The sequence below is a fragment of the Miscanthus floridulus genome, chromosome 6, assembly GCF_019320115.1.
Source record: "Miscanthus floridulus cultivar M001 chromosome 6, ASM1932011v1, whole genome shotgun sequence".
In the NCBI taxonomy this organism is placed as follows: domain Eukaryota; kingdom Viridiplantae; phylum Streptophyta; class Magnoliopsida; order Poales; family Poaceae; genus Miscanthus; species Miscanthus floridulus.
Window position 1 is genome coordinate 38,019,276 of NC_089585.1, and position 14,212 is coordinate 38,033,487.

At 48.8% G+C, this 14,212-nt stretch overlaps 1 protein-coding gene across 3 annotated transcripts; it reads left to right on the top strand.

The window, feature by feature from the left end:
• The first annotated feature begins 486 nt into the window (after nucleotides 1-486).
• On the top strand, nucleotides 487-13,134 carry LOC136455950 (uncharacterized). Of its 3 annotated transcripts, XM_066455679.1 has the most exons (5): nucleotides 487-1,203; nucleotides 10,579-10,742; nucleotides 10,917-12,288; nucleotides 12,371-12,452; nucleotides 12,713-13,134. In XM_066455679.1, exons 1-3 carry the CDS (start codon nucleotides 603-605, stop codon nucleotides 11,994-11,996), a joined length of 1,845 nt encoding a protein of 614 aa, XP_066311776.1. In that variant the 5' UTR covers nucleotides 487-602; the 3' UTR covers nucleotides 11,997-12,288; nucleotides 12,371-12,452; nucleotides 12,713-13,134. The 3 variants fall into 3 exon arrangements, with proteins under 3 accessions (XP_066311776.1, XP_066311775.1, XP_066311777.1); XM_066455678.1 differs by having other exon boundaries at nucleotides 10,917-12,452; XM_066455680.1 differs by having other exon boundaries at nucleotides 10,917-12,452; nucleotides 12,716-13,134.
• The last annotated feature ends 1,078 nt before the right edge of the window (nucleotides 13,135-14,212 follow it).

A 14,212-nucleotide genomic window follows, 5' to 3' on the forward strand; every position in this document is an offset into this window, starting at 1 on the left:
TACATATTCTCTCTTCTCATATTCGTCATGTCCCCTGTATGATTGTGGATTTGAAATGATATTATATATTGAACTATTTGTAGTGAAAACATTATCAGGGCGTTCGACTGGTAGCCTTTGGGCTGATTTTGGATGGTTTTAGATGATTGAATAGTATTATATGAGAGAGAATAAGCTCAAGCTAAAACAAGCGAAAACAAGCCGGGACATGACCAGCCGAACGCCCTGAATGTTTTGGATTATCAGTATATATGAAAATGAAAATGGAGTATTTATAGTGTGTACATGCACGATTCTACCTACATATTATCTCCTTCCCAAAATAGTTCGCTTTAGTATGTCCTAAAATAGTACTGTAGAGAATTAGAGAGTAAATGGAAGAGAATGAAAATCACAGCAGATAACCAAATTCCAATCAAATCCGTATTTGCACGCCTCAAGCCCACTGTTCGCTCAAGAAAGTTTATGGGCCTCAACAGTCATTGCTCTCCTGTATTCCTCTCCAACTCCGTCGATCCGCCGCCTCCTCCCCCTCCAGTCCCGTCCCGTCGCACTTCCTCGATCTCCTCCACTCCACTTCAGCGCCACCGCCCACCCCCACAATGGCGTCTCCTCGCCGCCGCTCCTTCCCACTCCGCTTCCTCATCTTCATCCCTGTCCCTCTCTTCCTTGTCCTCCTCCTCTTCCACCGCTCCTCTCATCCTACCGCCCCGCTCCTCCACAGCGCCGGCTCTGGCTCCGGCCCCAGCCCCGATCCCCGCCGCTTCTCCCTCCTCATCAAGCTCCTCGCCTACGACCGGCCTGACTCGTTTCGCCGCTGCCTCCACTCCCTCGCCGCCGCTGACTACGACGGGGACCGCGTCGCGCTCCACGTCCTCCTGGACCACCGCCCGCCCAACTCGTCGTTGTCCCCCCTCGCCGCGTCGCACGAGATCCTTGACTTCGTCGACGCGTTCCCGTGGCCGCACGGCGAGAAGCGCGTGCACTACCGCGCCGCCAACGCGGGGCTCCAGGCGCAGTGGATCGAGGCGTGGTGGCCCGGCTCCGACGACGAATTCGCCTTCGTCGTCGAGGACGACCTCCAGGTCTCGCCGCTCTACTACAGGTTCCTGAAGCGGGTGGTCATGAGGTACTACTACGACCGTGAGAACTACAGCCCCTACGTGTTCGGCGCGTCGCTGCAGCGCCCTCGGTTCGTCGCAGGTGAGAGCTTATTTAATAACACTGCACTGCGTCACGAATGCTTGTTTAGTCTCAACCCTTGGTTACGAAGAAAGGGCGCGGAATGCAAACTATTATTCGTAAATGGGACCTGGCGTGGTTAATTATCTGTTTTTTCTGTAATTCGTTGAGATGAAGCTGCTATTAAGCATCATAGCTAGTTCTTTTTGTTTGCCTTATCACATCTGTGATATGTGTCCTATTCATTGGGATTAGTTAGAAGATTGACTCTGTTTTGTGTTGTCATGCCAGATTGAGGAGTTTGTGTGTTTATAGTGGAAGTAGATCTCTGTGTTACAATTTATTAAGTTAATTATCATTTTTGCATAAGAGCTTCTGTCACTGGAACTTCGAACACAATCAACAACAACAACAACAACAACAACAAAGCCTTTAAGTCCCAAACAAGTTGGGGTAGGCTAAACTTCGAACACAATCTGAAACGCAAATAAACAATTAAGTATGGTAGGGTAAAATACGATGATACCATGCCATGGTGCTCTAGTCTAATCTCCGGTGTCATTTTGTGTCTCAGTTAAAATGATGGAGATTCACAACTTACGAGTTTCTCGTGAGCAGGATTTATGCATTTGATTTCCTTGGGGCAAAGTTGTTTGACTTGTTTTGACTTTTGGTTGCCTGCAGCCTGAGTGTCATCATATTATATTACTATGGTTGGTTAGTAAAGAGTGATCGTGGCTCATGGATGAATTTTTGCAGCTTTGCTGGTTATTGTCTTTTTTAAGATAATGGATAATGCGCTCTGTTTCTGCACTTCAATGTCCTGGAAGCCTTACTGACATGGTCTAAGACAAAAATTGGTCCTCATGGAAAATATTGTCTGCCTAGAATTTAGGAATGGCCACCTGGTTTCTTTAGTTAGATTGGTTCGGTTTATTCCTATGTTTAAGCTTCGGTTTCTGAGAAATGGCAACCGAAATAACCAAGCTGAATAGAAACTGAACCTCATTAACCAATGTTAGTTGGTTCAGCTAATTCAGTTTCTTGGTAAACCAATTGGCATCGCCTCAGCACTCAGCAGGGCGGCACAAACACAGCACTGCAACAGCTACTGACCTTATGAACTTTTCAATTTGATTCAAGGAAACAGTAAAGGTAAGGTAGTAAGGTACCTTCTTAGTGGAAGAAGTGCAGCTTGAATTAGCATAAGCACTTCCATCAAAGTATTTTACATTTCACTAAGCATAAATTATCTTGGCAAGAAAAAGAATCCAAGAGGTGATACTGGCGTTGAGTTTCCGAGCCCACATCTGTCTTCATTTCTTCTGCATTTTTGCCAGCGTGAAAGATTGGCAGTTTGCTTTCTTGGCATTGAGTAATTGGCTGGCTGCAAGCTGGTGGGTGGGTGGTGTTGTGAGTAAGGGGTGAAGGTGGCGGTGTGGACAGGGCGGAGCTGGGCAAACATAAGGTCGGGATCTTCTCCACGACAGGGATGTATTATTGGGATCAATGACTGTTGTATAGTGATTTCCCATTGCATTACAAGAAATCGTCGGGATCAGCTGGCCCTACTTAGTAGCTCTGGCTCTGCCCCTTGGTATGGAAGAGGAGCGAGGGTAGTGGCAGGTGGTGTGAGGTGGGACTGTGATAGGCAAGTCAGATATGGAAGATCTGCGGGATTTCTACAATAGTGAGTCTATGGAGGATTCAGGTGTTCTTACTCAGTTCTGCCTTTTGCACCATATGTATTAATTGGATGTTGTGGACTCATTTGTAGGCCGGCAGTACCGGCGTAGGTCCAGGCGTACCACGGCCAACAGTGGCTGAGTCGGTCTTAGTTGGTTTGGAAAGGCAATTAGGCGGGAGGAATTTTAGGATCTGAGTCTTGGTTTGTTAGGAAAGCACCTGAACTATAAAGGTGGCTTAGGAATAATGTAATTGGCATTGAAGAAGAACAGAACCTCCCTGAGCGGGTGGGGTTCCTCTTCGACGGTGGCTGCACGCGGTTCAGCCGCTGCCGCCGGCGATCTCCCCACTGCGCCATTGCCACGCTACCCTCTCCGCTCCAATTCCCAGTCCAGCCTACTCCATTCTCCTCTGTACTCTTCCTGGCGGCAACGCCGTATCAATTTGGTATCAGAGACCAATTCCGGCGCATCGGCAGCCATGCCCGGCACCGCGCCTGATCCTGCGGCCATGGATGCAAAACTTGATCGCATTTTGGGTCAGCTCTCCACCATCAACAACCGCCTCAATTCGCATGACTCCCGGATCGCCCGTGTGGAGACGGGCAAGCCTGACGCCGGCAAGGGCCCTAGCGGTGATGACGATCACGGCGACGACGATCCCTTCCGCGCCACCGAGGAAGATGACGTGCTCGACCTGGAGTGCGACCGCGCCTGGACATCGTTCCACGACCGCACGTTGCGCGAGCGCTTCACCCGCTCCTTCGACGCGCGCGACTCCGCCCGCCGCGGCTACGATCGCGGCTTCTACAGCCGCGGAGGACGCGGCTATGACGATCGCGTCGAGCGCGACTTCGACATCCGCGGCGGGCGCGGCTACGCGGATCCTGGCGGGCGCGGCTTCGGACGCGGGGACCGCGTGCACGATCGCCACTACGACCGCGTCGGCGGCCGCTTCTTTGATCGCAACCATGAGCCGCACCGACCTCCCAAGATTCCGTTCCCCACCTTCGACGGCGAGTCTGATCCCCTGACTTGGCTGAACCAGTGTGAGAACTTCTTCCGCGGCCATCGAGTTTCGGAAGACGAGAAGGTTTGGATGGCCTCCCTGCACCTGGACGGCATCGCAGCGGAGTGGTACTATCAAATGGAACGGGACTTCGGCATGGTGCCGTGGCCACGCTTCGTCGACTTCGTCAATCTCCGCTTCGGGCCCCCAATCCGCACGAATTCGATCGTGGAGATCAAGGCTTTGGTCCGTACGGGCACGGTGGAGGAATACACGCGGTGCTTCCAGTCCCTGCTCGCGCGCTGCGACGCCCTCGCCCCACGGACCATCATCGACCTCTACACGGGCGGGTTGGGACAGCCGCTGGCCCACGACGTGGAGATGCAGTACCCGGCCAACCTCCAGAAGGCCATGAGTCTCGCTCGGGCGTTCGAGCAGCGTCAGACCGAGTCGTCCACGGTCAATAGCTCGGCGGCACCTAAGGGCTCGAGCCGCCGCGCTACGGCGTCGGCCTCGGCCGCTCCCTCCGGCGCTGCGGCGCTGGACGGCAGGACGGAGGGTCCGCGGCCACGATTTCGCCGGCTCACGCCGGCGGAGATGCAGGAGAAACGGCAGAACGGGCAGTGCTACTTCTGCCCCGAGCCGTACAGCAAGGACCACAAGTGCGCCGCCAAGGGCGTCTTCCTCATGGACCTGGCGGACGACGAGGAAGATCCGCTCCGCGAGATCGACGACCTGGAGATCTCCCTCCACGCCCTCACTGGCCTCAATTCTGCTGATTCTATGCTGCTACAGGCGACAGTGGGGGGTGTCCAACTGCGCGCCCTGGTGGATACCGGCTCCACCCACACGTTCATCCACTCCACGCTCGCGAAGCGCCTGGGTCTCAACGTCACCCCACGCGTTGGCCTCAACGTCATGGTGGCCAACGGTGATCGGGTGCGCAGTCCGGGGGTCTGTCTCGCTACCCCGGTCACCATCGGCGGCGAGGCCTTCGCCATCGACTGCTTCGTGTTGGACTTGGGCGGCTTCGACCTGGTGCTTGGCATCCAGTGGCTTCGGACGCTGGGACCAATCGTCTGGGACTTCGGCGCCCTGGCGATGTCCTTCTGGTACAATGGCCGTTCCCACCATTGGACCGGCGTGCACAACCGGGGCGTGGCTGCTCACGCCCTCGCTGACCCCCGTGCCGTGCTGGAGGAGCTGCTGCACTCGTACCACGACATCTTCGAGGAGCCCCGGGGTTTACCGCCACCACGCCGACATGATCACAGAATCCGCCTCCTGCCGGCATCCCCACCTGTGGCGGTGCGGCCATACCGATACCTGCAGCTCCTCAAGGACGAAATCGAGCGGCAGTGCGAGGACATGCTCGGCCAGGGGATCATCCAGGAGTCGACATCACCATTTTCCTCCCCGGTGCTCCTGGTCCGCAAGCACGACAAGAGTTGGCGCTTCTGCGTTGACTACCGCGCTTTCAACGACGTCACCGTTAAAGACAAGTTCCCGATCCCGGTGGTCGACGAGCTCCTGGACGAGCTCAAGGGTGCCTGCTTCTTCACCAAGATCGACCTTCGTAGCGGATACCATCAGGTGCGCATGCATCCGGACGACATCGCCAAGACCGCCTTCCGGACGCACCACGGGCATTTCGAGTTCCTCGTCATGCCCTTCGGCCTCACCAACGCGTCGGCGACGTTTCAGGCGCTTATGAACGGCATGCTAAAGCCGTTCCTCCGCCGCTTTGTTTTGGTTTTTTTTTATGATATCTTAATTTATAGCCCCACGTGGGCTGAGCACTTACAACATGTCAAGATTGTGCTGCAGCTGATGCGCGATCACGGTCTCTTTGCCAAGAGGTCCAAGTGCTACTTCGGCGAGCCGTCAGTGGCCTACCTCGGCCATATCATTTCAGCCGAGGGGGTTGCCATGGACGCTGACAAGGTGGCGGACGTGGAGGCATGGCCACGCCCCCGTACGGCCCGAGCGCTGCGGGGGTTCCTGGGCCTCACTGGTTACTACCGGAAATTCATCGTCGGTTATGGCGGTGTGGCGGCGCCGCTCACAGCTCTCCTCAAGCAGGAGGCCTTCACTTGGACGGCTGACGCGGAGTCCGCCTTCCTCGCCCTCAAATCAGCCCTGGTCACCGCTCCCTTGCTGCAACTTCCGGACTTCACCAAGCGATTTGTGGTGGACTGCGACGCGTCCGGTGCCGGGTTTGGCGCTGTGCTACACCAAGGTGATGGCGCCATCGCCTTCTTCAGCCGACCGGTGGCGCCTCACCATGCCAAGCTTCCAGCGTATGAGCGTGAGCTCATTGGGCTGGTCAAGGCCGTCCGTCACTGGCGGCCTTACCTCTAGGGTCGCGCGTTCACCATCCGAACCGACCACTGGAGCCTCAAGTTTCTCCTTGACCAGCGCCTGACGACCATTCCGCAGCACACTTGGGTCTCCAAGCTGTTCGGGTACGACCTCACGGTTGAGTACCGCGCCGGGAGGTTCAACACCGTCGCCGACGCGCTGTCTCGGCGGGATGAGGAGGGCACGGCATTGGCCCTGACCGGGCCCCTCTTTGCAGACTACGACACCCTCCGCGAAGAGCTGCAGGCCGACCCGGCGGCTCAGGCCTTCCGGGATCAGCTCACGGCTGGCACAGCCCCGGATGGATGGCAGCTGATCGATGGGTTGCTGCTCTACCGTGGTCGGGTCTTTGTGCCGGAGACCTCCAGCATCTGGCCAGAGTTGCTGCGGGATGCTAATGAGGCCGGCCATGAGGGAGTCCAGAAGACCTTGCACCGGCTGCGGGCTTCGTTCTACAACAGCCGTGCGCACCGGCTGGTGCGCGACTTCATTAGGGCGTGCGCCGTCTGTCAGCGCAACAAGACGGAGCACCTCCACCCGGCTGGCCTCCTTTAGCCCCTGCCTGTACCATCCTCTGTCTGGAGCGACATCGCCATGGACTTCGTCGAGGGCTTTTCCCGGGTTGGCGGGAAGTCAGTTATCTTGACCATCGTCGACCGCTTCTCCAAGATGGCCCACTTTGTGGCCTTGAGCCATCCCTACTCCGCAGAGTCCGTGGTTCGGGCGTTCTTCGACAACATCGTCCGGTTGTATGGCTTTCCGTGCTCGATTGTCAGCGATCGTGACACGGTCTTCACTAGCCACTTCTGGGAGGAATTGTTCAAACTGGCCGGTGCCAAGCTCTTGCGAAGTTCGGCCTTTCATCCCCAAACAGATGGCCAGTCGGAAGTCACCAACCGCATCATCGTTATGTACCTACGGTGTTTGGCTGGCGACCGCCGCGCTCCTGGCTGCAGTGGCTGCCTTGGGCAGAGTTTTGCTTCAACACATCCTACCAATCTGCACTTCGAGCCACGCCGTTTGAAGTGGTCTATGGCAGGGCTCCGCCGGCCCTGATGTCCTACACGCCGGGCGCTGCACATGTGGCTGCTGTTGATCGCCAGCTCCGGGATCGCGACACATTCTTGGCAGAGATCCGTGATCGTCTTGTTTTTGCCCAGGACACTATGCGGGAGCATCACAATCAGAGGCGTCGCAATGTGGCGTTTGCTATTGGCGACTGGGTGCTCCTTCGGCTCCATCAGCGGACTGTTGTGGGCATCACAGCCGCCAACCCTTCCAAGCTTGCTCCGCGTTTCTATGGGCCATATCTGGTGATCGAGCGAATTGGTGCAGTCTCCTATCGCCTGCGGCTCCCTCCGAAGGCACGTATCCACAATGTCTTTCATGTTGCTCTGCTGAAGAAGTACACCGGTGACCCTCCTTCTGCCATCATGCCGCTCCCAGACATTTTGAGGGGCCGTGTGATTCCTTCGCCGTCTCAAGTGGTCCGGGCTCGCCTTAACAGGGGCCGTTGGGAGCTCTTAGTTCACTGGGATGGACGCTCCGCTGCTGATGCTACTTGGGAACCGATTGTTGACTTCAAGGAGCGCTACCCAGCGTTTCAGCTCGCAGACGAGCTGTTTGTTGGGGAGGAGGGAAATGTTGTGGACTCATTTGTAGGCCGGCAGTACCGGCGTAGGTCCAGGCGTACCACGGCCAACAGTGGCTGAGTCGGTCTTAGTTGGTTTGGAAAGGCAATCAGGCAGGAGGAATTTTAGGATCTGAGTCTTGGTTTATTAGGAAAGCACCTGAACTATAAAGGTGGCTTAGGAATAATGTAATTGGCATCGAAGAAGAATAGAACCTCCCTGAGCGGGTGGGGTTCCTCTTCGACGGTGGCTGCGCGCGGTTCAGCCGCTGCCGCCGGCGATCTCCCCACTGCGCCATTGCCACGCTACCCTCTCCACTCCAATTCCCAGTCCAGCCTACTCCTCCATTCTCCTCTGCGCTCTTCCCGGCGGCAACGCCGTATCATTGGACTGTTTGGGCACTTGGTTCATTCGAATACAATGTATGTTCAGAACTGATCAGCTTCTTCAGCCTATTTGGTTTCCAGCTGATGGAAACATAGACCTAACACCCAAAACTGAACAAACCACATTTCAAAACCGCACTTAGCAACAAAAATTGAGCAAACTAAGAAATTTAGGTACTTCCTCGACGTTTTTTATTTGGTTTTGGGTTGTCCATTCCCACTAGAAGCTGTGCTTTCATGTTTGCTACAATGTAAACCTTTATTTGGATTGAAAATTGCTGGTCTATGCGATTGCTTGAGAATGGTGTGAGTTGGTGAAATTAATGTTTGTTTTATGTTGTGTCATAATGCATTATAATAATGCATTTTTTTCCTTGAATGGCGCAGGAGAGCTGCATGTTATTTCATTAACTAAGAAGAAAAGGTATGGCATCTAAAACCACACCACATAAAGCACACATGAGAACACAACAACAACAAAACTTGCCACACAAATACAAAAAACATGAATAAAGGTTCTAAGTGTTCCTCTGTAATTGATATGATCCTTGGTAATAAAAGAGTAAAGGTTGTAGCTACTGTTGGTACTTGTACAGGTTCATTAACCTCCTAGAGGTATGCTTCTCATGTTGGAAATTTGTTTAAGAAAATTGACCAGCGAAGAGAAATGATAGATAGACTTTTGGCGAATCTGGAAGAATGTTGCAACTTCAATATATATATCATATATTCATGTCAAATCTGTAAATAGAGTGAAAGTTTAGCAACTGAATCTGCTGCTGACAAAATCTAAATTAAATATATAAAAAATATTTGTTGTCTAATTCAATCTGATGCTAACATCTCACATAACATCATATTGAAGCATTATAACTTAGGTAGTGATCAAAATGCTGTAGCAGCAGCATTTCTGTCCTCCTTTAACATGTAACATTCATGTTACTTGTAGAAATCAATATGTAAATTTTGGTTGTGTTCAATTGTCACTATGGTTTTTCCCCCTTTTATTTGTATATACGGGATGAGCCATGCAGGCTGATAATGAAGATGTAATTAGCAAGTAACTTTTGCTCTAAGTAGAAGATAATTTACTGTGTTATATGGGTGGTGGTAATCTTGTATCAATTTAAACTGTTACATGTTCATTATGTATGATCTGTTTTTTGAATCATTGTGCAGGTTGAGTATGTGGTGCTATGTTAGATGTCATGTTTAGTCTACCTCATAACAATGTTTTCAATCCCCATCAACTACTTTGGATACCATTTGGATAATGGCAGTTCAGTCTGTAACATTATAATATAATTCGTTTGTGGTCCAAAACTAAAACTAGACACATGAACAACCCCTGGTCAGACCATTGTACAGTTGAATTGAATAATGTACAGGACCAGGATTTGACTAAAACGTAGTCCCACAGTGCTCCCAGGTTCAGGGTTGACTAGCCCTGGTAAAATGGGGTGGATCGTGTCTAGTCAAACACTCCATTTGATGATATAGGTCCATGATAGCCCATGGTTTTATTTTACGCTAATATGGTGTACAACTGCCAAATATACAAAAGGTATTTTAAATTCTGCATATATAAGTGTTATTCAAGTATCTTGCTGATCTATGATCTAATTAGAGTCGTGCTGTTCGGCTGATAAGCCAGCGGAAGCTGATTTGTTGTGAGAGAAAAACATTGTTCCATGGCTGATAAGTGCAAGCGAGGGCATATTTGCTTAGTCTCTATTTTGATAAGTTCAAGCGAGGGCATATTTGCTTAGTCACAACCATTAGTTTTGTTTGGTCATATTTGCTTAGTCTCTATTTTGAATGTTGGACAATTGGTGGTTAGGCCTTACAATCATGCAATACCATATGGTGAGGGCATAGAAAATTTTTAGGTACTATACAATACAATCACTTGAACTCAGAGGGGAATTCGTGGCAGCTATTCTTTTTCTGGCATTAAATTGTATGCTCATCACTTTTATAATCAAATTTTGGTAACTCCAGTATAATTTTTCCTCTTGGTAGGTTTTGTTTTTTTTTGTTTTTTCATTCTTTGGTCTTTGAGACTATTTGTTTTTCTGTTTCCACTCCAAAGAAAGTGTTTGTTGGTGATTCTTACAGTATATACAATTTTTTTAATGCAATTACAGTATATACACACTCCTTACTCCTAATATGAAGAAAGTGTTTGTTGGTGATTCTTACAGTATATACAATTTGTTTAATGCAATTACAGTATATACACACTCCTTACTCCTAATATGATTACAGCAAGTGCTGGCAATTTTGCAATGCCTCTGTTAACCAGTTGATCTTGAACTACATAGGTAAACATGGAAACAAGATACAGCTGGATAGTGAGACTCGGCTTTTCTTGTATCAGATGGTAGGCACGTGGGGTCAACTTCTCTTTCCAAAACCATGGAAAGAATTTCGATTATGGTATGATGACCACAAAGCCAAAGGACTCAAACCTATTCTCCAAGGCATGGTAAACTTTCTTTTTCTTACTTAATGTCTGTCTGCTTCTTCAGTTCCTGTGTTAATGGAATTTATGTACCTCATTTCTTATTTATAGCATTTTCTTCCTATGATGATATATGTTCATATTCTATCAATATTTGTTAGCTTTACTGATACTGTTATTTCACTCCTGACATTGCAGAAAACTACAGGATGGTACAAGAAGATGGGTGAGAGAATATGGACTCCTTGGTTCATTAAATTTGTCCACTCACGTGGATACTTCAATATCTACACAAACTTCCTGAAGGAAAGGGCCCTCAGCGTTTCTCATAGGGATGCAGGTGTGAACTATGGGAAAAGTGTTGGGCCAGATTCTACTTTGTTGGATGGGAAGAATCTTGATTTCAATTTATGGGAATTGCAGCCTCTAAAGGAGCTCAAGTGGTATGATTTCTGCTTCAATGAAGCTCTTCCAGGAAGAATTGTTAGAAAAAACAGTGAACTTGGTTCTGTGCTCAAATCCGTGCAATTAAAAAGTACTGTTGTTCTTGTAACTCTGTACTCAATAGAAGAGAGATTTGCAAGAAACTTGATTTGCCATCTTGACAAGGCAGGCATGAAGAACTCTATTTTCCTTGGTGACAATTCAGAGTTTCTGGATGACCTTGCTCATAGAGGATATCCTATCATTGATGGTATGAAATTTCTTCGGAGCATCAAATTGAGTAGTTTGCAGGGTTCTGATGATTTTGTTAAGGAAACATTGGTTAAATCTTATGTGATAAAAGCTTGCTTGGACCTGGGGTACAATCTATGGCTACTAAATGGAAATATGATTTCACTTGGCAATAAGTTGATCGAGCCATCAGATCAGTCGGTTGACTTCTTTACTGCAGATGAAGGTTTGATGTTTATAAGGAGCTCGCTAGACTTGAAAAACAAATGGAATGAACTTACTATGTCAAGAGTGAAAGCGATGTGTACATCTACTGAATTTTCTGTTTCCATCAAACAGAAGAGTTTTGTCCATATGCTAACTGAAGTGCTGGCGAGCAGTGCTGGTGTTAGGCTGGGAAAACTGGATGAGGCTATCAGAGTTATTGAATTAGGGGCTAGCACCTCAAATAGATCAATATCAGAAGACCAAAGTAATGTGCTTTTCTGGTCTCACAGTAAGGCTTCAGATTCAGTTCAAAAGCAACTTGAAAATATGGACTTATGGTTGGTTGACTCAGATTCGTCTTGTAGTGCTGTTGTTTGTCACCAAAAGCAGAAGTAGCCAGGTTGTTTTGGCACATTACTTTTGCTTCCCTGAGAAAAAACTTGGTGCCATCATAGGGGGATCCATGGTAACCGGCTAAGTGCACTTATATACTTTCCAAAATCATATGATGACATATCTTTGGATGCATGAGGTGGATCCGCCATCTTTTGATCTTTGTAGATTATGCGATGAAGCTGTTCGATCAAATGTCTGTTTCTGATTACAGTTGGCCATGCCACCGCAGATAACCATTTTGGAGTTCTGCTTCTACCATGAATTTTGTGCTGAACATAGCTATAGTTTTGAGGTTCTGAATACTTGGATCCTTTTTTGGTTTGGTGACGGCTAACAAAGTCTTCAGTTAGCTAACCTGCTAATTCAACTCACAGGAGCAGTTTTGAACATTATATCCTGCTACGTACCATGTTGATAGCAATGCCCCAACTACAATCCCTGCAGACACTCAGACTGGTATGGTTCCTTTTTGTTCAAAGTACAAAGTACTCATTGGTCTGTACTCTAATTCTGTAGCAAAGCAGTGTTGTCTGTATTAAAAGCTGTTTAATCGTGAGCATCTGGCACGAGAAAATCTTCCAGATAATATGCATAGCTAACTAGCATGTGTGGTCTTCGTTTTCGTCTGTGACTAGAGTTTTCCTGCATTACTTTTTTCTTCCTCAAAATGTGAGTTTTAACATCATGTTCTTTGTTTGGTTGCAACCGGATCGCAGCAGCACCTGTCGTCCTCTCTATGGGATAGATGTAGAAAGTGTGTATCTGAAGAAAAATCCGGCAGATGCGGTTGGTGCGGGCACATTTTCACTGGCAGAAGCAATGTCTTCAGGATAAAGAGAGAGAAGGAAAACCCAGCTGGAAAGTGGTTCGTCAATTTTGACAGATCGTTTATAGAACCTAGAGACAATTCTGCAGCAGCAACTAGCAAGTGTGTGCCGAAGAGATTTCCCAACCAGAGTTGACGCTCATGTTTTCTTAGCAGCGCGATTTCCTCCCACCTGAACAAGGTGTGTGGCATCATCTGTCGCTGATAAGCCATGACTGAAAGTACTGTTGGCTGATTTGGTGTGAGAGAAAAGTATTGTTCGTTTGCTGAAAAAGTACGATTTATAAGCCAAAAAGCCTAAACGAGGCCTTGTTTAGATTACCCCAAAGTTTTAAGTTTTTTCACTTTCTTTCCATCACATCAATTTTTGGACGTATGCATGGAGCATTAAATATAGGTAAAAAAATAACTAATTGCATAGTTTGGTTATAAATCACGAGACGGATCTTTTAAGCTTAGTTAATCCATGATCGGATAAAATTTATCAAATACAAACGAATGTGCTATCGTGTCTAAATTGTAAAAATTTGCAATCTAAACCAGGTCCGAATAGGGCGTTGGAACGCAAGCTAGGATGTACTAGCTGCGACAGAACGGTCCGCCGGAAAATGACATGCGGGTTGTCCCGGATGCGCCGTCGCCGTTGCACCTTCGCATATGACGACGTGACAATATGCATCGTTTCAGGTTGGGATGTGAGCATTGTGAGCGTGATATCTGCTCTGCAGGCCTGGGCTGCCTGCCATTGTCCCGTGAAGGATAAGGACGGGGCCTGGAGTTGCAGGCAGCAGTTCAATCATGGTCTTGTTTAGATCACCTTCAAATTCTAAGTTTTTTCACTCTTTCTCTATCACATTAATTTTTGACGTATGTATGGAGTATTAAATATAGGTAAAAAAATAACTAATTGCACAATTTGGTTGTAAATCACGAGACGAATCTTTTGAGCTTAGTTAGTCTATGATCGAATAAAGTTTGTCAAATACAAACGAAACATGCTACAGTGTCCAGATTGCAAAAATTTGCAATCTAAACAAGGCCCATGTTAAGTGGCCGATCCTTGAATAAGATCATGTTCGGTAGCAAGTCTCAGTCCCACTGGGGGTGTTCGGCTGGCTGGTTGAATAAGCCAAAATATTGTTTCAGCTGAGTTATTATGAGAGAAAAATATTGTTCTAGTTGAAAAACACGGTTCATGTAAATATATAAACAGTGTCCGCGTAGGTGGGCTGGCCAGCTCCAGCCACGACAACCAGCCAGCCGAACGCGCTCCACCCAGCGCATTCGGATCCCAGGTCTCCATTGGAGCGTTGCTGAGATAGGTGTCCTCAGGGACTGTTTGACAGATTATTAGGACCATTAAGAACCAACCGACGATGCTTTCTGATGC